Here is a 24,922-nt window from a genome sequence, read left to right as displayed (position 1 = left end):
GATGACCCTGGTTTGATCCTCTGTGAGAGGTAGACAACAATGGTTTAGGTGAAAGGCCAGGTTCAGTGCTGTGGGGTGGACTCATCCATGTTGAGCTGCTTCAGTCTCTTCCACCTTGGGATCCATCCATATACTCAGTAGAAGGGGCCTGACCTTCATTAGTGCGCTCATCAACAGGATGAATGGCATCAGTCACTCAGTCAGCCATGTTAGCTCACTGTGTGGAGTGTGGCTCAGTCTCTGGCTCCAAGGACCATTTGTTGTGGATATAAAAGTTCAATATGTTTGAATGTTTGTTATGAGTTTTCTTGTTGATGATCGCTGTGGTTTCTGTTATAGAGCCTGGCACATCAAACTGGCATCAAAGGAACCACCCTAAGCTGGTTTAAGTCTTTTTTCTTAGATCGATCTCAGTTTGTTCACGTCAATGATGAATCCTCCATGCAGACCAAAGTTTGTCATGGTCCCACAAGATTCTGTACTAGGACCACTTCTATTCAGTTTATATATGCTTTCTCTAGGGAGTCATCCTCAGTTAACTAAACTCCAAGCATGCCTTAAGGATATAAAAAGTTGGATGACCTACAGTTTTCTGATGTTAAATTCAGACAAACTGAAGTTCTTGTAATTGGACCCAAACACCTCAGAAACTCTCTTTCTAGAGACTTAGTTACTTTAGATGGGATCACCCTGGCCTCCAGCTCCACTGTAAAGAATCTTGGAGTTGTTTTTGATCAGGATTTGTCCTTTAACGTCACATAAAACAAATTTCGAGGGCTGCATTCTTCCACTTACGTAACATCGCTAAAATCAGATGCATTGTCTCTCAGGCGGATGCAGAAAAACTAGTCCACGCATTTGTTACTTCAAGGCTGGACTATTGTAACTCTTTGTTATCAGGCTGCTCCAATAAGTCTCTTAGGACTTTGCAGTTAATTCAGAATGCTGCTGCACGTGTTCTGACAGGAACCAAGATCAGAGATCACATCTCTCCCATTCTGGCTTCCTTGCATTGGCATCCCCCACCCCTGTTAAATCTAGAATAGAATTTAAATTCTTCTCTTACTTACAAAGCTCTTTGTCACACCATCATATCTAAAAGAGCTCATAGTACCTTACTACCCTCTAGAACACTGCGCTCTAGGACGCTGGGTTCTTGTGGTTCCTTGTGGTTCCTTGTGGTTCTATAGTCTCCAAAAGTAGATTGGGAGCCAGGCTTTCAGTTTCAGGCTCCTCTTCTGTGGAACAAACTACCATTCTGGGTTCAGAGGAGGACACGGTCAACACCTTTAAGAGTAGACTGAAGCTTTCCTCTTATAGAGCTTATGATGTTTGCTGGATCAGGATGCCCTTAGTTATGCGCACATAGGACTATACGTACTTTCTCTCTCTCATCTCATTTTTCCCTTATAAAACGGTATTGGTTGAAGATGTACTCAATCTCCTTACTAAAACACTACTCAACATTATTCTGTCTCTCTCTACTCTCTTTCTCTTCTCTCTCTTCTCTGTTCTCTCTCTCTCTCTCTCCATCTGTAAACCTTCATGTCTCATACTAATGTCACTAACTAAACTTCTTCCCGGGTTTCTGTCTTGTGTCCAGCAGGTTCTCGTGGATGTGGCTGCTGCTGTGGGTCCTGCATGACTCTCACTAACCATATTACTACTGTCATTATTGCTGTATATCTGCTGTCTTATCTGTGGTACATCCTTTTCAGTCATTGTAATTCATTGTCCTTTTATCAGTCATGTTAATTCCTTGTCATTTTATCAGTCATTGTAATTCATTGTCATTTTATCCAGTCATTGTATATTCATTGTCATTTCTTATCAGTCATTGTAATTCATTGTCATTTTATCAGTCCTGTAAATTCATTGTCATTTTACATCATTGTATTCATGTCATTTTTCATCTCTGTAATCATTGTATTTTATCAGTCATGAAATCATTTCATTTATCAGTCATTGTCATTCATTGTCATTTTATCAGTCCTTGTAATTCATTGTCATTTTATCAGTCATTGTAATTGTACATATGTTTGTGTTGTTTGTTCTGTACACTGACTCTATTACACGTCTGTCCGTCCTGGGAGAGGGATCCCTCCTCTGTGGCTCTTCCTGAGGTTTCTTCCACCTTTTTTCCCTGTTAAAGGTTTTTGTGGGCAAGTTTTTCCTCACTGGAACCGAGGGTCTAAGGACAGAGGGTGTCACTCCCTGTACAGATTGTAAAGCCTCAGAGGAAAATGGACTTTGTGACTTTGGGCTATACAAATAAAATCTGATTTGATCTGATTTGATTTGGATTGGTTCTGAACAGAGAAAGAATATTTACAACAAATCATGAACCTGTTCTTCAAATCATGTCATATATGAACAGGATGCTGTTTAGCTCAGTACGTTTTGTACAGTGGCTCAAATCTGACCTGTGACCATCCCCCTCTACACACACACACACACACACACACACACAATGAATGAATGAATAAAAAAGTTTAAATACTTCATATCAATTTAATAATTAGAATTAATTTGACAGATGACGGTGATGATGAAGATTAATTAGATTTTTTTGTATGGGTTTGATTGGTCTTCGGAGCAGCCCTCTGATTGGCCGAGGCAGCTGGCATTCAGCGGGTGGGCGGGACCTGTGAGCTCCGGTAGGTCTGAGTGTTTTTCAGACAGAAGAGGACGAAGAAGAAAGAAAGAAAGAAAGAAAGAAAGAAAGAAAGAAAGAAAGAAAGAAAGAAAGAAAGAAAGAAAAGTTTATTCTGTCCTGCTGAAAAAGAGACCAACGAAGAAGAAAAAACAAACTTTGGCTCCAGCGCGAGTTTGTTTATTTCTCTGTGTAGACAGACAGACAGACAGACAGGAGGACAGACAGACAGAGAGACAGAGAGACAGACAGACACTGTGTACCATCTGTGCTTACTTTTAAACTGGCAGTGAGACACTCAGCTTCTGTCTGTCTGTCACAGAGGACGCAGGATGGCACCGGGGTGTGTCACCGCCCTCAGCCGGACCTCCTCCGGCGGGCACACAGAGCTCTGACAGCCCGCTGCTGGATCTGTGTCAGTGAACCCGGACTGAAACAGTGGATCCAGACCGAAGTGGACTGAAGTGGACCGAGGTGGACTAGCTGGGTTCAAGATGTCCTCAGAGATGGCTGTAGGTGTGGTCTTCAGGGTTCTGCTGCCCCTCAGTTTGACTGCAGGTAAGACCAGTGTTTGTCTTGAAGTTGTTTCTGGAGGAAGAACTTGAAGTACTGAGAGTACTCTGTCAAAAGTACTAACACACACTGTAAAAATACTGAGTATGTACTGTACTAAAAGTACAGTACATACAAGTAAAACAATGATCAATAACTGATAGGTTTATTCTATCTATGATGAAGACCCGTGACAAGGGCAGCAGCCAATCAGAGAGCCCATATGAAACCACTCAGATGTTTGTTCATCATAGACTAACATCAAATCAAATCAAATCAAATCAAATATCACATATTACTACTGGCATTATTGCTACCATATCTGCTACTGTAATCATTTTATCAGTCATTGTAATTCATTGTCATTTTATCAGTCATTGTAATTGTACAATATGTTTGTGTTGATTTGTTCTGTACACGTGACATCTATTGCACGTCTGTCCGTCCTGGGAGAGGGATCCCTCCTCTGTGGCTCTTCCTGAGGTTTCTTCCACCTTTTTTCCCTGTTAAAGGTTTTTGTGGGCAAGTTTTTCCTCACTGGAACCGAGGGTCTAAGGACAGAGGGTGTCACTCCCTGTACAGATTGTAAAGCCTCAGAGGAAAATGGACTTTGTGACTTTGGGCTATACAAATAAAATTGATTTGAAAATTGATTTGATTTGATATGAAACCACTCAGATGTTTGTTCATCATAGACTAACGTCTGTGACCTCCTGCTGATCCACACTGACCTGTGATCAGGTGACCCACACTGACCTGTGATCAGGTGACCCACACTGACCTGTGATCAGGTGAACGGTGTCTCTGTCATTCGTACGTCTGTTCTCACACTATGTAACTTTGGGCTCCGGGTCGGGAGAAGTACGTAACGCTTTACGGGGGAATGCTGACAGGGAGTGGAGCCAGTGTCGTGCCAGAACCGGAGTTGGCTGAGGGGGTAATGAAACCGGGCTCAGCAGCCTCTATGGACATAATGGCAGAGGAGAAGAGAGCGAAGAGGAAGTGTGGGATACTACAACATATTGATCCAGTACCAAATGAATACAGGACCAGTATTGCCGATACAGCAGCTCATCTATTTTCGTGTAGGGAAGAGCAATGCATCGTAACTCATGAAGTGAATGCATCAATATGCAAATATAGGAATACTAATCTTCCTTTGACAGTTAACACAAAAGGTTGTTACATTCAGCCATATTCACATTTCCGGTTTCAATCTTCATACAGAAATATATATTTTCATTTCCAATAAAATAATTCATTTTGATTTATTTCAACTGGCTGAATATCTTACAGTCCATATTTAATCAGTCTGCTAAAATTACAGCTAATGACTGAACTGAAATAACTGAACTAATGCTGGAAATTTAAATCTTTAATCTTTAAATCTTTAAAAACTTTAAATCAGGTACCTGGACATAATTGACCAAGATGAAAGGTCTCTGCCAGTGACGTCTGTCTTGGCGCCGGGAGTCTGGTTCTGGTTTGGGGAGGATGGGAAGTGATCATGTAAGTTGTAGTTGTTTAAACTGAACGTAGATAAGACAACAAGTATTAATATCGGTACGAATGTTGGTATCATTACTGTCAATATTTTAGATCAAATCGCCCACCACTAAAATAAAAGGCTGACAGACAGGCGCTGAGCTGGGCATCTAGCTGTTGACTAGTAAGTAATATTAGCTGTCTGAAACCGGGACGTCACTTCGGGAGCCAGCCTCAAGTGGACGTTTAAGGAACTGCAGTATTTGGCACTTCCTGTGGTCAGTTCACAGACACAGAGGGTGATGATTGACTTCTTTAGTTTTGACTTCTTTAGTTCTTAAGCTTGTTGCTGGTTAACTATGTTGGCATTTCTCATTCAACACAATGGGCTCCATTAGCAGTTAACGAGTTGCTAAAGTGCCCTTGAGCAAAGTGCTAGTGTTCCAAAACCTTCCATGATCAGTCTCAAGCCTTAAATTGAGTTTTTTAGGTGGAATCTCCCTTTAAGATCGCTTCACATTCCAGAGAGAGGGGGAGGCGTCTGTGTTGACACACCGCTAACCACACACACACACATATACACACACACACACACACACACACACACACACACACACACACACACACACACACACAACCAGATGTTACCTGAGAAAGTAGAGGGGGAGGGGAGGTTAAACAGGGGGGGCACTCTTCCTGTCTGTACAGCCCCACACACACACACAGCTGTAAACAGTTTGTGTGTGTGTGTGTGTGTGTGTGTGTGGAGGCGTTCATCCAAAGACTGTTTATGAATCTTCTGTCGGAGACTGAAATACATTTCAAACTCTGTCAACACTCAGACTGTACAGGCTACAAACATATCAACATGACACGGACATAAAAACAACTTCTAAACATGTTAACAACATGTGTACTGAGCCATGTACTGATCCATGCACTGATCCATGTACTGATCCATGTTTTAATCCATGTACTGATCCATGTTTTAATCCATGTACTGATCCATGTTTTAATCCATGTGCTGATCCATGCACTGATTTATGTGTTAATCCATGTACTGATCCATGTACTGATTTATGTGTTAATCCATGTACTGATCCATGTACTGATCCATGTACTGATCCATGTGCTGATCCATGTGCTGATCCATGTTTTAATCCATGTACTGATCCATGCACTGATCCATGTTTTAATCTATGTGCTGATCCATGCACTGATCCATGCACTGATCCATGTTTTAATCTATGTGCTGATCCATGCACTGATCCATGTACTGATCCATGTACTGATCCATGTGCTGATCCATGTTTTAATCCATGTACTGATCCATGCACGGATCCATGTTTTAATCCATGTACTGATCCATGCACGGATCCATGCACTGATCCATGTTTTAATCTATGTGCTGATCCATGTTTTAATCCATGTGCTGATCCATGTACTGATCCATGCACTGATCCATGTTCTGTGTTCACAGCCTGTGTGTTGCGGTATAATGGATTCTCTCTGGTCTACGTACTCTTGCTGCTACTGCTGCCACTACTGCCTGAACCATCCATCTGCTCCACCTCAGGTACTGATCCTAATCAACACTCATCAGTACTGATCAATCTAATCAACACACCATCACTCCCATTGAAAACACATTTATGAATGATTGGGTTATGATAAGGTTAGGTATAAGCGGACGCAATGCTTATAATAGGCTTTGAGAAGATCACAGGCACATGGGAAAAATGTATAAAAGATACTTTAAAGGACTCTTAATTATACCGAGATCGGTTAAAAAAGGAGTAAGAAGGAAGGTAAAAGATAAAATAAAACAAAGGCAATAAAGGAACTGTGGAGGATCGTGGTTAAAAAAGTAAAAACTCAGTGACCACTACTCAAGTGAAGCAGCGGGAGTATCATTCTTGAAGAAGGTCGCTCCTGTTCTCCAAGATACCTCTCCCAGTTCAAAGTGCCCACATCCTTGTCGGTTGCTCTGTTCTTTATAAAAAAAAAAAAAGGATATAATATAGGGTTAGCATCAGCACACACACACACGCACACACACGCACGCACACACACACACACACACACACACACACACACACACACACACACACACACACACACACACGCACACGCGCACACACACACAGTCTCAGGTGATGACAGGAAGTGGTTTTCTTCCTTAGGAAACACAGACAATAGGAGGGACAGCGTCTGTTTATACAAGAAGTGTGATGACCTGTCGTGTGACATCACTTCCTGTGTCCTTGTAGTTTTTCTAAATGTGGAGGAAACCAAACAATCACTGTTTACATCAGTTTGACCACATGAAGTACAAGATGAAGTACAAGGATGATGAAGGAAAATGAAGTAAAGTACAGTGAAGTTAAGTACAGTAAAGTGAACTACAGTAAAGTGAAGTACAGTGAAGTGAACTATAGTGAACGAAAGTACAGTAAAGTAAACTACAGTGAAGTGAAGTACAGTGAAGTGAAGTACAGTAAAGTAAACAACAATGAATTGAAGTACAGTGAAGTGAACTATAGTGAACGAAAGTACAGTAAAGTAAACTACAGTGAAGTGAAGTACCGTGAAGTGAAGTACAGTGACGTGAAGTGAAGTACAGTAAAGTAAACTACAGTGAAGTACAGTAAAGTAAACTACAATGACGTGAACTATAGTGAACGAAAGTACAGTAAAGTAAACTACAGTGAAGTGAACTACAGTAAGGTAAACTACAGTGAAGTGAAGTACAGTAAAGTAAACTACAGTGAAGTACAGTAAAGTAAACTACAGTAAAGTGAAGTACATTAAAGTAAACTACAGTGAAATACAGTAAAGTGAAGTACAGTGAAGTGAAATACAGTAAAGCAAACTACAGTGAAGTGAAGTACAGTGAAGTGAAATACAGTAAAGCAAACTACAGTGAAGTGAAGTACAGTAAAGTAAACAACAATGAAGTGAAGTACAGTGAAGTGAAGTACAGTAAAGTGAACTATAGTGAACGAAAGTACAGTAAAGTAAACTACAGTGAAGTGAACTACAGTAAGGTAAACTACAGTGACATGAAGTACAGTGAAGTGAAGTACAGCAAAGCAAACTACAGTGAAGCAAACTACAGTGAAGTGAAGTACAGTGAAGTAAACAACAATGAAGTGAAGTACAGTAAAATAAACTACAGTGAAGTGAAGTACAGTAAAGTGAAGTACAGTAAAGTAAAGAACAATGAAGTGAAGTACAGTGAAGTGAAGTACAGTAAAGTAAAGAACAATGAAGTGAAGTACAGTAAAGTAAACTACAGTGAAGTGAAGTACAGTAAGGTAAAGAACAATGAAGTGAAGTACAGTAAAGTAAAGAACAATGGAGTGAAGTACAGTAAAGTAAACTACAGTGAAGTGAAGTACAGTAAACTACAGTGAAGTGAAGTACAGTGAAGTGAAGTACAGTAAAGTAAACTACAGTGAAGTGAAGTACAGTTTTTCAAAATAAAGTCTGGTTGAAATGGTGTTGTGTTTGTTTCATAGGTAACACGTGTCGCTGTGTGACGGTGGTGTGTGTCTCCAGTTTCCTCTTCCTGTTACTGCAGTGCTTCTTCCAGCTGACCACGGCAACACTGCAGCCAGAGTCCAACTGTACGATACACCTGTCTGTCTGTCTGTCTGTCTGTCTGTCTGTCTGTCTGTCTGTAAGGTTAACCTCTCTCTCTCTGTCTGTCTGTCTGTCTGTCTGTCTGTCTGCAGGTACGTCGTGGCAGAAAGCTCTCAGTCAGCTCGGCCTGGTGAGGTAAGAATGACATCATGTTTCACTCTCTCTTATTCACTGTGTGATGTGGAACAGAGGACAGGAGGTGTGATATGGAGGACAGGAAAGGAGGCCAGAACTCTGTGACTAATCATGAACTGTCTGTCTGCGTCAGTCTGACAGGAAGTGATACGGGCTCAGCAGTGAGACAGGTGTTTCCAGATGTCGGCGTGCTGGTTGTCGGCCTTCTGACCTGGAGGCTGATCGTAAGACTGAACAGCAACACACACACAGAGGTAACACACACACACACACACACACACACACACTAATGAAGCAGGTGTAATCTTGTTAAGTCGTCTCCTCTTGTTTCTTAACAAGGTTTCCTGTCTATTAGTGTGTAACTCAGTAAGCTATTTATTAACAGTAATCTGGTTTGTGACTGCATGAGGACACACACACACGCACTCTTACACGCACACACACACACACACATTGATTTGGTTTCAGGTTCAGTCAGTTTGTTTGTCGAAGTCTGTTTATTAACATGAAACCAGACCAGCAGCACTGACAGACCATCGGGACACCAACCCTCTTACTTCTCCTCTTCACCCCCCCCTCCTCGTCTTCCTCCTCCTTGTCTTCCACCTCGTCATCCTTCTCCTCCCTCCTCCTCCTCAGTTTGTTTATTAATCTTTGAATCTTTGATTTTTGAATATTAAATGATCATTCCAGAGTGCTGCTCAGATTATCATTTATGTGTTAATCTGCTGTTAGTGTGACAGAAACTGATCTCTATCAGGATCTATCACAAACTTTAGAGAACAACACTAGTGTTTTTTAGCCACTGCAGGAGGAGCTCAGGTTTGAAGAGGACTCTGTGCTCGGTGAGGGTGAGGAGCAGGATGAGGAGGAGGAAGGCACCAGAAACAGAGTTCTGCTTGAATTGGAGTTACTGGTTTGTAAAACCAGGCAGATGGTGGGAAACATGATGACCACTGGAGGAAAAGTCCTGCTGACGGCCCTACTGGGACTCACAGGTGAGCACCGACAGATGACCTGTAGAATCTGATGAACTCGGGTCAAAGCTCAACTTTGTGTGTATCACAGTACCAGGCTACAAACTGGATTGATTGAGAAACATTCTGTCACATGCTTTGTCGGGGTCCAACTGGGCCTGTACTTGCTTTCCTGGTGTCCCTCTGATAGGCCCATATTAGGTTAGACCTGCCTTCTTTGAGGTTGCTAAACTAATCAATAACGATCATCCCAGTGACACATGAAGCATCCTAAACCTGAAGGTCATATCAGGACCAGAACCAGGTAGAACTGTTGAGGAGATGAACTGGGGCAGAATCAGGTAGAAGTGAAGGAGGTGCTGCTTGTTGAAGAGAAGGTAACCTCCCTCTCTCTCCTCCCCCCAGGTATCATCTTCCCCTCTCTCTCCTCCCTCCTCTACCTCCTCTGCTTCCAGGTATTGTGTACCTGGTGGGCATGGTCAGGTCAAGTCCCACCCCTCCTTTTCAGGTGTGTGTCTGTGATGTCACTACTCTACTCCTCCTCCCATTTTCTGCTCGTCTACTGCTACCAGCTGCCCTCACTACAGGAGGCGTGGCCTCCCAACCACACCTCTGCCAGGTAATACACCTCCAACAGGTAGAACCGTTACAGTTACTGTCTGACTTTAGCAAACAGCAGGACTGTGGTCAGTGTGCTTCAGCTGCTGGACTGATATATTGATGTATATATTGGTGTATTTATGTCTTCCTCAGTGTGTTTGGCCTGGTCTCAGTGGTCTCGGTGGACTGCGCTGCCCCCTGGAGGCTGCAGGTGAACTCTGAGCTCAGCTGGTTTCACTTCTGCAGTCCTCTGATGCTGCTGGTGCTCTACAACACTGTGGCCAGTCTGTGGAGGAACCAGGTGATGTCACTCAGCACACAGCATAACATATGTCAGCATACAACAGCTGTAATGTCTTTGTATGATTTCATCTCCAACATTGTTTAAAAAAAAGGTTGTTCAGTGTTGACAAAGTGTGTAACAGTCATGAGCAGCTGGAAGCAAACAGCTGAATGAGGTTACCTGTCCACAGGTGAGTCACATGACAGAGAGGCTGAGTGTTTGGAGGCTTCACCACTCTGTAAAGACTGCTCTGGAACATAGAGCAACAATTTCAGAATAATGTCCGTCAACGTAAAATCACAAAGAATCTGTGGATTTCATCGTCTACACTTCATCACATCATTCAAAGATTCAGCCAATCAGAAGAAAGCTCTGTAACAAGGGACCAGGCTGAGAACCAATCATGTGTGTCGGTGATGTTCAGGCCTGCAGACAGCATCAAACACAGACAGGACTCTGTGGTGGACATCACTGCATGGACTGAAGACACTGAGGACAACATCAGCACACTGAGGACAGCTTGTTTAAGGTGGACTGAAGACACTGAGGACAACATCAGCACACTGAGGACAGCTTATTTAAGGTGGACTGAGCTCGTTTAAGGTGGACTGAGCTTGTTTAAGGTGGACTGAGCTCGTTTAAGGTGGACTGAGGTGAAGTGGAAAACTGTCCTGTGGTCTGAGAAGTCCACATCATGGACGCCGTTTCCTCCGGGCTAAAGAGGAGAGGGACACAGTTCAAAAGACAGCATGGCATGATGGGTAACCTGACTGTGGCATGATGGGTAACCTGACCATGTGTGAAGGCGCCATTAAAGCTGAACCATATACACATCTGCTGCCATGGAGACAACATGTTTTTCATTGACAGCCTTTCTGTTTCATCCAGATGATGTCAAACCACATTCTGCACGTATTCACTCAGGATGGCTCTGTGATGTCACAGCAGGGCTCTGTGATGTCACAGCAGGGCTCTGTGATGTCACAGCAGTCCAGACTGTCACCAACTGAAAATGTTTGGCTCATTATGAAACTTAAAACAGGACAAAGGAGACGATGAACTGTTGAGCAGCTGAAATCCTCCAGTAAGAATCTGGAAACATTCCAGTTTGAAGATTACAGCAAAGACTCGTCAGTGTACAGATGCATCAGGGCACTGTGATGTCACAGCATGACCCCGTGATGTCATGACCTTGAACAACTTTTTTCAAATTCAAAGTATTCAGTCACATGTTCATCTGTTTGACATTTATGTCACATTTGTCTGCAGCTGATCGACAGTGATGGAGGGCGGGACGTAGAAAGGGCAGAGTCAGTGGTCAGCGAGAGCTGTGACATCATCACCTCTACCAGTAACTTGAGTGATGAGGTCAGTGGTGACATCACAGCAGAGAGACGGAGAGAGTTGTGGAGGCGAGCTCATGATCGACCCGAATGCAGAGACGTAAGTAAACAAATCTTGAGATGTGTAGTTTTTTTTTTTTTGGTGTTTTCACTGAATCAGTGTGTTCATGAGAAGGTAGGGTGACTTTAATTCATTAGTTTGTTTTTTTACTGAGTTAAACTTAGTTAATTATCGATTGTTTCACAGAGTGATGGCGTCCCTCCCTGGTGAGGATTCGCCTCCTCTGTCTATCAGACATGGGACAGGGTCATCAGGGTCATGGCTGACCCTCGGTACACCATGGAGCAGGTTCTCCTGGCTGTAGGATAACAGGTCGATCATGAGAACATCGTGTACAGTTCTCAGAGCGTCTGGTGTCTCACCACTGTTTGTACCTTCAACACAGATCACCGTGTCAGGTGTCAGGTGTCAGGTGTACCCTCCTCCCTCCTTCATCCCCAATGACATGTTGAGAGAGCTGGCTCACTTCGGGAAGTTTGCCAGCAGGTTTAAAACAGTTTGTCTCGGATGTAAAGACACTAAACTGCAGCATGTTCAGTCTCTGCACTGACAGGTGTTTCTATATTGTTTATGCAAGCTCGGGCAGGATGAATTGCTTTAAGTGTGCTGATGTCGGACACAAAAGCATGCAAAGAGAGCTGCAGGCGGGAGGCAGCTCTGCGGGTGATCAGCGAGCTGAGGACAGTGATGCGGGTGAGACTGCTACCAGACTCTGCCAAGTCTCTGCACCTTCTGGAGAAGCTACTGGAGGAGGTGATGGGTGGTCTTCCTGGCCTGTACTTCTGAGACAAAGCCTGCAGAGGACCAACAAGTCAACCAGTGGCCTGAGTTTCCATCTTTGGCCATCCGTGCTGCAGTGGAGGACCAGGGTGAAGAGGATGGAGCTCTGCTAACGTTTAGAACACCAGAATTACTGGACTTCTCTAAGGTGTCAAAGAAATGTCTGTATAAGGTGACGGTAAAGGTTCTCAACAGGGCAGCATTAGCTAGTGTCAGGGAGTCAAAGTGGTTTGACGTCTTTGCACCGGGGTCGTCTCCAAGGGGCAGCTGGATGTCCCTCTACAAACCTCCCATAGAGAAATGTGAGACTGTGCGGATCTCCAGTGGAGGGTGGTGCATGGGGATGTGGATACAAACAGACATGTGGCGCATATAGACCATAGAGTAACAAGTCACTGTGCTTTCTGCCAGTCTGAGGAAACATTACAACATCTGTGGCTCAAATGTCCCAGACTGGCTCCCCTCTTCTCTGTACTGCAGCGGTGGATCGGTGGTCTGGGACAGGTTCTAGAGGACAGACTCTTTATCTATGGTCCCAGATATTCTGCAGCACAAAGAAAGAATCTATGTTTGGTTAATTTTCTGTTAGGTCAAGTCAAGGTGAGCATTTGGCTCACAGGGAGGAACAGAATAAAGGACACGGGATCTGTTGATGTTGACCTGATGTTCAGAGGTCTGGTGGCTGCACGTCTTAAAATGGAGTTCACTTTTTATAAAATGGTGTCAGAAGAATTTGTTTCAGTTTGGGCTGTCGGAGGGTTCTAGGCAAAGTCCTTCAAGAATCACTCATTATAAGTTTCTAAAATATTATTTATTTAATTATTTTGTGTGTGTGTGTGTGTTTTTTTACTGTGAATGAAAAATTTGACCAATAAAGGTTTAGTCAAAGGTCTCTGTCTTTCTGTCTAGGTGCTGATGTCCTCAACCAATGACAGTCTCTCTGACTCTTTTGCCCCGCCCACCCAGAGCACTGCCCTGGGATTGGAAGTTAGCTCCATGCCTCACTACTCTCTCAGCCAATCAGGTAAGTTTGAGCAGAGACTGACCAGAAGAGGTGTCACCCCTCTGGGTCAAATAGTCAAAAGAATTACTTCATAAGTCCTTTCCTAAACACTTGTCCTAAACACTCTGGATGTTGAGCGTCCTGAGGAAAGGTGTGAAAGAAAGGTGACAAGGAGTTAGGAGAAGTGTAGGGCGGTGTTCAGAGAGTCAGACCACGTCATGATGTGACGGAGGATGTTATTGATGTGGTCTGTGTTAAACTACAAAGTAGTGTGATGGACTACAAACAGCTCCATGTTGGATGTTGGTGCTCTGCCTGTGTTGGTGTGTTGATGATGTCACAGTTAAGTCAGGTACAGGTGTGTTGATGATGTCACAGTTCAGTCAGGTACAGGTGTGTTGATGATGTCACAGTTCAGTCAGGTCAGGTGTGTTGATGATGTCACAGTACAGTGGTGTACAGATGTGTTGATGATGTCACAGTTCAGTTAGGTACAGGTGTGTTGATGATGTCACAGTTCAGTCAGGTACAGGTATGTTGATGATGTCACAGTACAGGTGTGTTGATGATGTCACAGTTCGGTCAGGTACAGGTGTGTTGATGTCACAGTTCAGTCAGGTATAGGTGTGTTGATGATGTCACAGTTAAGTGAGGTACAGCTGTGTTGATGATGTCACAGTACAGGTGTGTTGATGATGTCACAGTTCAGTCAGGTACAGGTGTGTTGATGATATCACAGTTCAGTCAGGTACAGGTGTGTTGATGATATCACTGTTCAGTCAGGTACACGTGTGTTGATGATGTCACAGTTAAGTCAGGTACAGGTGTGTTGATGATGTCACGGTACAGGTGTGTTGATGATGTCACAGTTCAGTCAGGTACAGGTGTGTTGATGATGTCACAGTTCAGTCAGGTACAAGTGTGTTGATGATGTCACAGTTTAGTCAGGTACAGGTGTGTTGATGATGTCACAGTTCAGCCAGGTACAGGTGTGTTGATGATATCACAGTACAGGTGTGTTGATGATGTCACAGTTCAGTCAGGTACAGGTGTGTTGATGATGTCACAGTTCAGCCAGGCACAGGTGTGTTGATGATGTCACAGTTCAGCCAGGCACAGGTGTGTTGATGATGTCACAGTTCAGTCAGGTACAGTTGTGTTGATGTTGGCGTGCAGTTACACCATGTGACCCAGGTTCTGTTTGATGATGCAGACACTTTGGAAACATGTGTTTTTGACGGAGACGGCTGGGAGGATGAAGAGGAGGAGGAGGAGGATAAAGAGGAGAGGAGGCATGAGGCGGAAGTCAGTGGTGCCTCCATGGCTTTCAGTTTCCTCCTCAAACAGAGTTACATCTGTGCTCTGATCGCCATGATGGCCTGGTCCATCACATACGTGTCCTGGTTGACATGTGTCCTGCTGCTCTGGTCGTGTGTCCTCTGGATGATGCGTGAGCGTCGCCAGTACACGTTGATGTCATCACCCTGGCTGGTTGCCTACGGCAACCTGCTGGTCATCTTGCAATATGTCTACAGCTTCCCCTCCGTCCAGGAAGTCCCTGGACTATTCCCGAGAAAAGATGATCCCTGCATGGAGCTTGCCTCAAAGGTACTATGACTACAAATACTATGACTATTACTGCTGCTGATGCTGCTAACACTAGTATTCTTACTACTATCATACCAGGGAAAAGATGATGGATGCAGTGCTTGCCTCCTGCTGGTACAAGTATTGCCACAACTATTAACTAGTACTCTTACTTCAAGTACTGAAGCTAAATAAAACATGTCACTGTTGGTTTGTTTTTCCTTATGAGCAGACGTCGTTGTTGACGTTGTTGACGTTGTTGTTGCAGTTGTTGTGTCTGTTGACCTTCTGGCTGCTGCTACGTCAGGCACTGACTGAGAAGAGAGACCGGCAGAAAGACGGACAGACAGACATGCAGCTGTCCACCATCACTGTCCACACAGAAGGTAAGACACCCGTCCCACTGACGAGTCACCCGTCTGTCTGATGGTCACCTGCCTGTCTGACAGTCACCTGTCTGACATTTTGTGTTCTACAGAAGAGCAGCGGGTAGATGAGGATCTGCAGGAGATGAAGAAGATGGAGGAGGAGGAGGAGGTGTTGTATGAGGAGGTGCTACTCCTGCACAGAGGAGGAGTTAAGATGGAAGCGCTGGTTGCCGTGGTTACCAGGATGTTTGTTAAATACTGGATTTACGTCTGCGGGACGATGTTCTTCTTCGTTAGCTTTGAGGGGAAGATCGTCCTCTACAAAGTCATCTACATGGTCATGTTTCTGTGCTGTGTCGCCCTCTACCAGGTAATACTGCAAGTACTACTACTGTCTGTACTTTTACTGTCTGTACTACTACTGTCACGGCCACAAATGCTCATCCTGTTCGCACAAAGAGACGTGAGCTGCAGGCAGCACTGTCAGCAGCATCCCGCAGGTAGCAGCCACCTGGAAAAGAACCAGAGAGCCTGAAGTCGGTGCCACACACCGTAACCCAGTGAATAGTGAAAGAACCGTGCAGGTTAACAGTGAAGTGGAAGAGAAGAGGACAGATAGTGAAGACAGTGAACAGACAGAAAGAGTGGTTGACACTCAGGTGAGGCTGCAAATCAAATCAGGGGTGTCCAGTTTTTTTTTTAAAGAGTGCCAGGTTTGACAATCTGAAGATGCCCAGGGGCCAATACTAACATTTTAAAAATTACCAATAAAAGTTACATACAAATGTTCTGTAACAGTTTTGTTTTCATTGTCACAATTATCTTTTTTTAAATGATAATGTAATCAAATACTACGGCAGTAATTATGTCAAGATCTGGGAAACAAACTAAAAAGACATTGCAGCAGAGGACTCCGCAGTTCTGCTAGCATATCAGCGGAAAACATCTTGAATCTGCTCGAGAGACACAGGGCTTCATTATTCCTAATCAGATTTTAAACATAGACAAACAATATGCAAATTCACCTTCACCTGAAGTGTACAAGGAGTGCTTGAAACTTCAAGTCGAATTTAACCTCCTAACTTTTATGAGCATGGTGAAAAAAACTCCTGGCTACTCAGCTGCGTAGGCTGAGAGCAAAACAACTTATTGCTGGAGTACAGACGATTCTACTGTCACTGTGTGTAATCAATCAATCTATCTATTTATCTATCTATCTATCTATCTATCTATCTATCTATCTGTAATGGATGTAAAACATCTGACCCTCCCTCGTTCAATCAGGCAAAGACCCATCAGATTGTGCTTCATATAGACCAATTTCATTACTAAACACAGATGTAAAGATTTTTGAAATCTTGGGTGACAATGGAGGTCTGTGCTAGTAACCCTCTTTCCTTATCTGCCATCTTAGGGCACTCTGCACTTTCACTTGCCTCGGATATTCCCAAGAGCAACCCAGGAGTTAAACATTCCTTGCTAATCTGGGGCCAATTTAGGAAAGGTTTTGGACTGCAATTTATTTAACTCAAAAGTCCAATTGCTGTTAACCATTTATTTGCTTCTTCAGTGGCTGATGGCGCATTTAAGATTTGGCACAGAAAAGGTTTAAAATGCCTTGAAGATCTATACCAGGGGTCGGGAACCTTTTTGGCTGAGAGAGCCATGAAAGCCACATATTTTAAAATGTATTTCCGTGAGAGCCATATAATATTATATAACACTGAATACAAATAAATGCATTTTTAAGTAAGACCAATAATCTTAGTATAATAAGTCTCTGAATTTATTCTTTTAAATAACGTTGTTATTCTGAAGCTAACCAATAATAAATAAAATACTTCTTAACATTAATGAGACTTCTGCTGCTGCATGGTCCCAAACTTGCAGCGATCCCCATAGCAACCGCTGTGTTTCGGATGTAGACGCGCATGCGCACTCACGTACTGCTGAGTGAAATCTCTGGTCATTAGCTTATCAGCAGTTTCTTTTCCGAGCTTTCTGTTTCTGAACAAATAACACGAAACACAACTGCTTACTCTCCTACTGATTTTCATTTTGCAACGAACGTAAAGACATTAAAGGTGTGGTACACGTGTCGAAGGCTCTCAGAGGGGAGGGAGAGATGCCCGACCAAGGCTCTGTCCACCATGGACTAAAACACAGCACAGAGTTAAAAGAAATTTTAAACAGACAAAGTAGTTTTCAAGACTGTGTATTGCTAGGGGATCTATTTTCTGATCCCAGAGTGCAGCCGTGTTGTTCTGAATGAGGGCTTTATAGCAGGCAGCCGCTCTCCCATACTGCATACTGCCACTGAATGTTTTAGTAGTACGCAGTACCGGACCATACCGGCTTATTTTCACCCCTGTCTGCGAGCCAGATGCAGTCATCAAAAGAGCCACATCTGGCTCGTGAGCCATAGGTTGCCGACCCCTGATCTATACATTGATAATTGTTTTACTAACTTTTCTCAGCTGACAGAAACTTTTGGCATTGCCAAAACCCATTTTTACAAATTAGAATTTTATGCTCTTCAATGGCAGCTATAAGAACTGCTTAGGAACAAGACCTAAATTATTCCTTTACACATGGGACTCAGATACACTCCTCTTCTACGTGTTCTCCACATGCACTTTTGCAATTTAAAGTGCAAAAGTATCCACATATCAAAAACCAAATTAGTGCAAATGTACCCTGGTGTCGATTCTGTGTGATAAATGTAAAGGTGCACCTGCCTCACTTTACCACATGTGTTGGACATGTCCCTCTTTGGACATCAGTTTGCCATGCGTTATCAGAAATCCTTCATCATCGAATTGAGCCCAATCCCTTGTCTGGTATTTTTGGCATTGCTCCAGATTTGAACTTACCTAAAGCTATGCTCAACTTTATGGCTTAAGTGAAATAGCTATTTTCACTTAAGTACCCAGCTCCTCCTTCCTATTCACACTGGCTCAGAGACGTAATATCCTGCATGAATCTAGAGAAGATTAGATACACTATTCGGGGATCAGAGAACAAATTCTACAAAGTCTTGGTATTTTATGAGAAACCTTCAATAATAATCTCAATTATTAATTCGTATTAATCTTTTATATCTTTCTCCTTTCTTTCTAAGCATGGTTGATAATATTTTTTTTTTTTATTCTGCCTATTTACAATTTTTTTAAATCTAAAATTTTCTTGCTGTATAGTGATTGTGTTGTACACACTCTGTCATCAATAAAAAGACCATTGAGATAATGTAATCAAATCTAAACCAATCAGACGTGAACAAATCTAACAGCAGTTCTTTCTTTCGCATCTGGAGTCAGATAACAGAATAAATTGTATGAACACGTTAAACTGAAAGAAGTAGATACAAATCTGAATCTCATGTTCATTTTAAACATGACTTATTATGAGTTTAACACGTTACACCTTACTTAACACAACACAACACTCAACTCCACAAGACACAAGCTATGGTCATCTCCAGACTAGATTACTGTAATGGACATGTTAAGAGTGGGAACTTCAAACATGAACGGAGGGAGGGACAGAAATAAACGAGCACTGTTAGCTGAGCTCAGTAGAGTTAAGAACATAGATGTACTTCTTTTACAAGAGACACACAGCTCAGCGAGTGGAGGATGAGCTCTCGGTCATGGTACTAACCTCAGTGCAGGTGTAGCAGTTTCTTCAGTTAAAAGATGTTTCAGCAGGTGAAGTAGAACAGGGCAGGATTCAAATGGTACACAATCAGAAATATACCTTTTGTCTTCTGGAGCTGGTTCTGGTTCTGGTTGCGTGGTGGAGATCCTGGATGGACTGCCTCAGCTGGGTGAAGCTCAGTCTGCTTCACTAGAGTCCACCATCTCCTTTAACGAGATGTCTGAGGCGGTTCAGCAGCTCAGCTGTGATTGGTCATCTGGGATAGACAGACTTCCCTTAGAGTTTTATAAAAGATTTTGGACTCTGCTCGGAAAAGACTTATATGAAGTTTTTAAAGACTGTTTAATCTCTGGGACTCTACTGCTGAGCTCTACCAGGGCATTCTGATGCTGCTGCCAAAAAAGGAGATCTCAGCCTCCTAAAAAACTGGAAACCGGTGTCATTGTTGTGCACAGACTACAAAATAATCGCTAAATGTCTCAAAAAGACTCAACAGAATCAAAGAGTGCATGGACATGATTGTACACACCAGCCAAACATACTGTGTTCCTGGTCGCTCAATAATGGACAATTTTTTATCATCAGAGACATAATTGACCTGTTGAAGTTTCAGGAATTTTTTCCCTTGATCAAGAAAAATAGAGTCGTTCAGCTGGACTCCTCCATATTATTATTCCATACATTTATTTGTTTTTTGGGGGTGATATGTTTGTTTGTGATTTAACTCTTTTTTTTTTACTGTAAATGAAAAATTGGACCAATAAAGGTTTCGTTAAAGGTCTCTGTCTGCCTCTGTCTGTCTGTCTCTCTGTAGTTGAACTACGAGCGTTGGCGTGCCTTGCTCAGAGGTTTCTGGGTAGCTGTGGTGGTTTACTCGATGCTGGTTCTCATCTTAGTTTACACCTTCCAGTTCCCCTCGTCACCCCACACCTGGAGCTACTACAGTGGACTCAGCACTCACAGGTACAAACTGTCCTGTCTCTACTGTCTCTAATGATGTCTCTACAGTCTCTAATGATGTCTCTACAGTCTCTAATGATGTCTCTACCATCTCTAATGATGTCTCCACCGTCTCTAATGATGTCTCTACCGTCTCTAATGATGTCTCTATCGTCTTTGATGCTATCTCTACTGTCTCTAATGATGTCTCTACTGTCTCTAATGATGTCTCTACCGTCTCTGATGATGTCTCTACAGTCTCTAATGATGTCTCTACCGTCTCTGATGATATCTCTACCGTCTCTGATGATGTCTCTACAGTCTCTAATGATATCTCTACAGTCTCTGATGATATCTCTACTGTCTCTGATGATGTCTCTACTGTCTCTGATGATATCTCTACCGTCTCTGATGATGTCTCTACCGTCTCTGATGATGTCTCTACCGTCTCTAATGATGTCTCTACCGTCTCTGATGATGTCTCTACCGTCTCTAATGATGTCTCTACCGTCTCTGATGCTATCTTTACTGTCTCTAATGATGTCTCTACCGTCTCTAATGATGTCTCTACCGTCTCTGATGATATCTCTACCGTCTCTAATGATGTCTCTACCGTCTCTGATGATATCTCTACCGTCTCTAATGATGTCTCTACCATCTCTAATGATGTCTCTACCATCTCTGATGATGTCTCTACCATCTCTAATGATGTCTCTACCGTCTCTAATGATGTCTCTACCATCTCTGATGATGTCTCTACCATCTCTAATGATGTCTCAGCCATCTCTGATGATGTCTCTACCATCTCTATCGATGTCTCTACCATCTCTGATGATGTCTCTGCTGTCTCTGATGATGTCCCTACTGTCATTGTCTCTCCAGGTTGGAGGACGTTGGTTTGGAGAAGTTCTCAGTTCCTGTACTCTTCACTAAGATCTTCATCCCTGCTGCTTTCCTTTTGGTATCATTTCAGTCGATCATGTTCAGAGTGATGATTCACTTCTTCTTTGTTTAGTAGAAGTTGACTCTTTGTGTTATCTTGCAGGTCTGTATTGTACATCTACATTATTTCCATGAGCCATTCCTGCAGCTTACCGACCTGAAAACTGTGGTGGACACACACAACAGCACCATTACCAGGTAACACCCACACCTACCTGCAGATCAGCTGGAATCTAGCCCTCAACATCTGACCTCCATCTGTCTAATCAGTTCCCAGACATTGACAGCAACTAGTCCCCAGACCTCTTCAGAAATCAAATCAAATCAAATTTATTTGTATAGTCCAAAGTCACAAAGTACATTTTCCTCTGAGGCTTTACAATCTGTACAGGGAGTGACACCCTCTGTCCTTAGACCCTCGGTTCCAGTGAGGAAAAACTTGCCCACAAAAACCTTTAACAGGGAAAAAAGGTGGAAGAAACCTCAGGAAGAGCCATGAATTACAATGACTGATAAAATGACAATGAATTACAATGACTGATAAAATGATTACAGTAGCAGATATGGCAGCAATAATGACAGTAGTAATATGTGTAGTGGACGTCATGCAGGACCACAGCAGCAGCCACGATCCACGAGAACCTGCTGGACGACAGAGACAGAAACTCCAGGGAAGAAGTTTAGTTAGTGACATGCATTAATTAGACATGAATGTTTACAAGCTCTATCAAAGAGGAAAGTCTTCAGTCTATTCTTAAAGGTGTTGACCGTGTCTGCCTCCTGAACCCAGAATGGTAGTTTGTTCCACAGAAGAGGAGCCTGATAGCTGAAAGCTCTGGCTCCCAATCTACTTTTGGAAACTATAGGAACCACAAGGAACCACAAGGAACCCAGCGTCCTGAGAGTGCAGAAACTTGTCCCCAGATCTAGTCACTAGTTCAGCTGACTATGGCCCCCCTGCACACCTGTCTCACTAATTCTCACCTGCAGGTTGGTCCACTCTGATGGTAGCTTATTCGACCTGTCCTTGGGTGGAGCTCCTCAGCTTCTCCTGGAGGAGGAGAAGACAGAGAGACTGAGAGAGAGAGGGGAGGAGACAGATAAGAAGTGCATAAAGGAGGAGGAAGAGGACGAGGAGTACCCCTGTATGTTTGATAGGGAAACCCTGTCTGACCCCATCACAGGTAAACACAGTGCATCACGATGACACACCTGTGACAGCGTTTCAAACAGGAAGCTGTCTGTCCTCCTCAGCGTTTCAAACAGGAAGCTGTCTGTCCTCCTCAGCGCTCGTCTCCTGGAGGTTGGTGGTGGACCGTCTTTCTGTTTTGTTCTTGCGCCTCCTCCTGTCCCTGCAGCGTCTGCAGCACCTCCTCTGGTGGCTCCTGGAATTACACATTGTCAAGATCGTCTCCTCCTACATCATCTGGGTCTCTGTGAAGGAGGTCTGTCTGTCTGTCTGTCTGTCTGTCTGTCTGTCTGTCTGTCTGCCCCATTCACCTCTATCTGTCTGTCTCTGATCTGTCTGTGTCTCTGACCTGTCTGTCTCTGCAGGTGTGTGTGTTTAACCTGCTCTTCGTGCTGTGCGTTGCCGTGGCTCTGCCCTGCAGGGCGTGGCGCCCCCTGCTGTCAGCAGTCTGTACAGTCTGGACCTGCGTGGTGACCGTCTGTAAGATGTTGTACCAGCTCAATGTCGTCCAGCCAATCCGATACTCCTCCAACTGCACCATGGTAACCATAGCAACACTGTCAGACTTGTCTGTCTCCCATGCTAAGTTCATACTGAAGTGAAATTCTAAGTTTGTCCGTGAGATCACGACTTAAGCTATCTCATACCTGTCTGTCTCTGCAGCCAGGTAACTCCAGCACCGACCTGTCTCACTCTGCTCTGTACTCTGGTCCAGTTGACCCTGCCCAGTGGGTGGGGCTTCGCAAGACGGACGGGAAACTGCTTGATTACCTGAGGGTGAGAAGTGACATCACAGTCTCACTTCATCAGGCACTGTTAGCGCTGATGCTAACATGTTTAACCAGGTATTGTAAGCGCTGTTAGCTCTGATAACCTAGCTGTGCTAACCTGTCTCTACAGTATAACCTGATGATGTTAGCACTGTTAGCCTTCGAGGTGACAGTTTACAGACATCAGGAGCTCTACCGGCTCCGCCGTAACAAAGTCCCGCCCACAACCAGAACACTGTTTCATGACATCACTAGGCGTCACCTGGACGACAGCGTGCTAAACTGCGTCAAGTACTTCCTCAACTACTTCTTCTACAAGTTTGGACTGGAGGTGAGATGCACACACATTTTCATGACGAGGAGTCAACTTTGTCCTGTTTAACACCATTCCTACGTTCCTCCTCCTCAGACATGCTTCTTGTTGGCCGTGAACGTGATTGGTCAACGAATGGATTTGTTTGCTGTCGGCCACGCCTTTGGTCTCATCACTGTCCTATCCCGTCGCAGCAGGAAGTGCATTGCATTGGTGTGGCCCAAGTACTGCTACTTCCTGTCGGGGCTGTTGTGTTTCCAGTACCTGCTGTGTATCGGATTCCCTCCTGCTGCCTGTAAAGGTACAAACTCACCTAATGTTATGATGTTAGGATTTACTCCACAATAAAATCCATGTTAGCAGACACATAAAAGCTTTTATACTGAAAGGATTAAAGGAGAGGCTAACATATGACACGTTATGTGTAACACTGACATCTAGTGGTTAAAGGTTGGCACTGCAGTCTAAACCTCCTCCACAGACTGAAGCTCACACTGAACCTTCAGCATGTTTCATGAAGCAGCTTCTACGTCTGAGACTTCAGTCTGAGCTGTTGAAAGAAGTCAAACACGTTATGTTTTGATTGTTTCACAGCGTTACGTTCAGTAGAATAAACTCTGTAAACTTCAGTACAACAAACATCTCACAGTAAAGTGGTCATCGTGACCCGGTCAGTCCTCCATACAGACTCTACGGTTCACTTTCCGGGAAAGCAGCCTTCATCGCTGTTTACTGATGATGATCATGTGACCTGATTTCATTGAACTCTTTATACCTTCAATTGAACTTCATAACTTCCACTTTATAACATGTTGTAGGTTGAGTCTTTGGGAAATTTACAAGGGAAATAACTGATAAATTCATATGTGAAAAGTCTCCACAACCTATCCAGTCCTCCCTACAGACACTACAGTGAAAACTGTTCACTTTAAACTGACAAATGGTTGAATCTGGTGGAATCCAGTAAAAATGTCAAATATGACTTTGGTCCAGATGAAATGTTGACATCACAGAATGGTTTGATCGTGTAATGACAGTGAGATTAACAAAATGGTGTCCAGAGGGAGAATCTGACACTACATGAAAAATACTAATGCAGTCAAATCAATGTAGTTGTTCATGTTTGACATATCTAAGACTGTAACAGCACCAACACCACATCCACCTTTTTATGTGATAAATAATGAATCATTCAAATAATTGAACTGACATTTAAAGGGTTACAGTCAGGACAGTTATTCACTGTTTGGTAGTTTGGAGCAAGTCTGAAGTTGTTTCAGAGATTTATGAAATAAATATTGATGTGATATTTTATAGCAGTTTGTTTGGACGTGTACATTTTTACCATGAAGGTGTCACAAACAAAACCAAAAATTTAGGGTGACGATCAAAAGTTTGGAGTTAAACCAGAAGAAAATGAAGCAGATGTTCATCTGAATGAAAACTCTCTTCTCAGATTATCCCTGGAGACCTCCGTCCTCCAACATGGACTCCAACGTGGTGAAGTGGCTCTTCCTCCCTGATCACCTGACACCACCGAACCCACTCTTCCTCCTCTGTAAGATCATTATCGTCATCGTCATCGATGAGTGAAACTGACAGTGACAAATAACAGTCATGGACAGGGTTCACCCTCATGT

The 24,922-nt window shown here is 43.4% G+C and overlaps 1 protein-coding gene across 3 annotated transcripts in view; it reads left to right on the top strand.

Annotated features, from left to right (window-relative positions):
- Positions 1-2,678: 2,678 nt before the first annotated feature.
- The window catches only part of LOC104937350 (piezo-type mechanosensitive ion channel component 2), a 35,590-nt gene continuing 13,346 nt past the window's right edge, over positions 2,679-24,922 (top strand). Inside the window, exons 1-23 of one of the 3 annotated variants that reach the window (XM_019258804.2) lie at positions 2,679-3,211; positions 6,171-6,266; positions 8,212-8,319; positions 8,428-8,470; positions 8,604-8,724; positions 9,273-9,468; positions 9,853-10,066; positions 10,201-10,348; positions 11,600-11,773; positions 13,424-13,538; positions 14,731-15,125; positions 15,373-15,490; positions 15,583-15,842; positions 19,944-20,092; positions 20,951-21,029; positions 21,114-21,208; positions 22,001-22,194; positions 22,298-22,455; positions 22,565-22,741; positions 22,863-22,976; positions 23,100-23,300; positions 23,379-23,583; positions 24,739-24,840. In XM_019258804.2, coding sequence (XP_019114349.1) covers positions 3,148-3,211; positions 6,171-6,266; positions 8,212-8,319; positions 8,428-8,470; positions 8,604-8,724; positions 9,273-9,468; positions 9,853-10,066; positions 10,201-10,348; positions 11,600-11,773; positions 13,424-13,538; positions 14,731-15,125; positions 15,373-15,490; positions 15,583-15,842; positions 19,944-20,092; positions 20,951-21,029; positions 21,114-21,208; positions 22,001-22,194; positions 22,298-22,455; positions 22,565-22,741; positions 22,863-22,976; positions 23,100-23,300; positions 23,379-23,583; positions 24,739-24,840 — 3,526 coding nt within the window. In that variant the 5' untranslated portion in view covers positions 2,679-3,147. The remainder of the gene's footprint in view (positions 3,212-6,170; positions 6,267-8,211; positions 8,320-8,427; positions 8,471-8,603; positions 8,725-9,272; positions 9,469-9,852; positions 10,067-10,200; positions 10,349-11,599; positions 11,774-13,423; positions 13,539-14,730; positions 15,126-15,372; positions 15,491-15,582; positions 15,843-19,943; positions 20,093-20,950; positions 21,030-21,113; positions 21,209-22,000; positions 22,195-22,297; positions 22,456-22,564; positions 22,742-22,862; positions 22,977-23,099; positions 23,301-23,378; positions 23,584-24,738; positions 24,841-24,922) is intronic. The other 2 variants (XM_027281796.1, XM_027281797.1) reach the window with 2 other exon arrangements.

This window comes from Larimichthys crocea, chromosome VIII, assembly GCF_000972845.2.
Source record: "Larimichthys crocea isolate SSNF chromosome VIII, L_crocea_2.0, whole genome shotgun sequence".
Lineage (NCBI taxonomy): Eukaryota > Metazoa > Chordata > Actinopteri > Sciaenidae > Larimichthys > Larimichthys crocea.
This window is presented reverse-complemented; position numbering and strand designations above follow the sequence as displayed.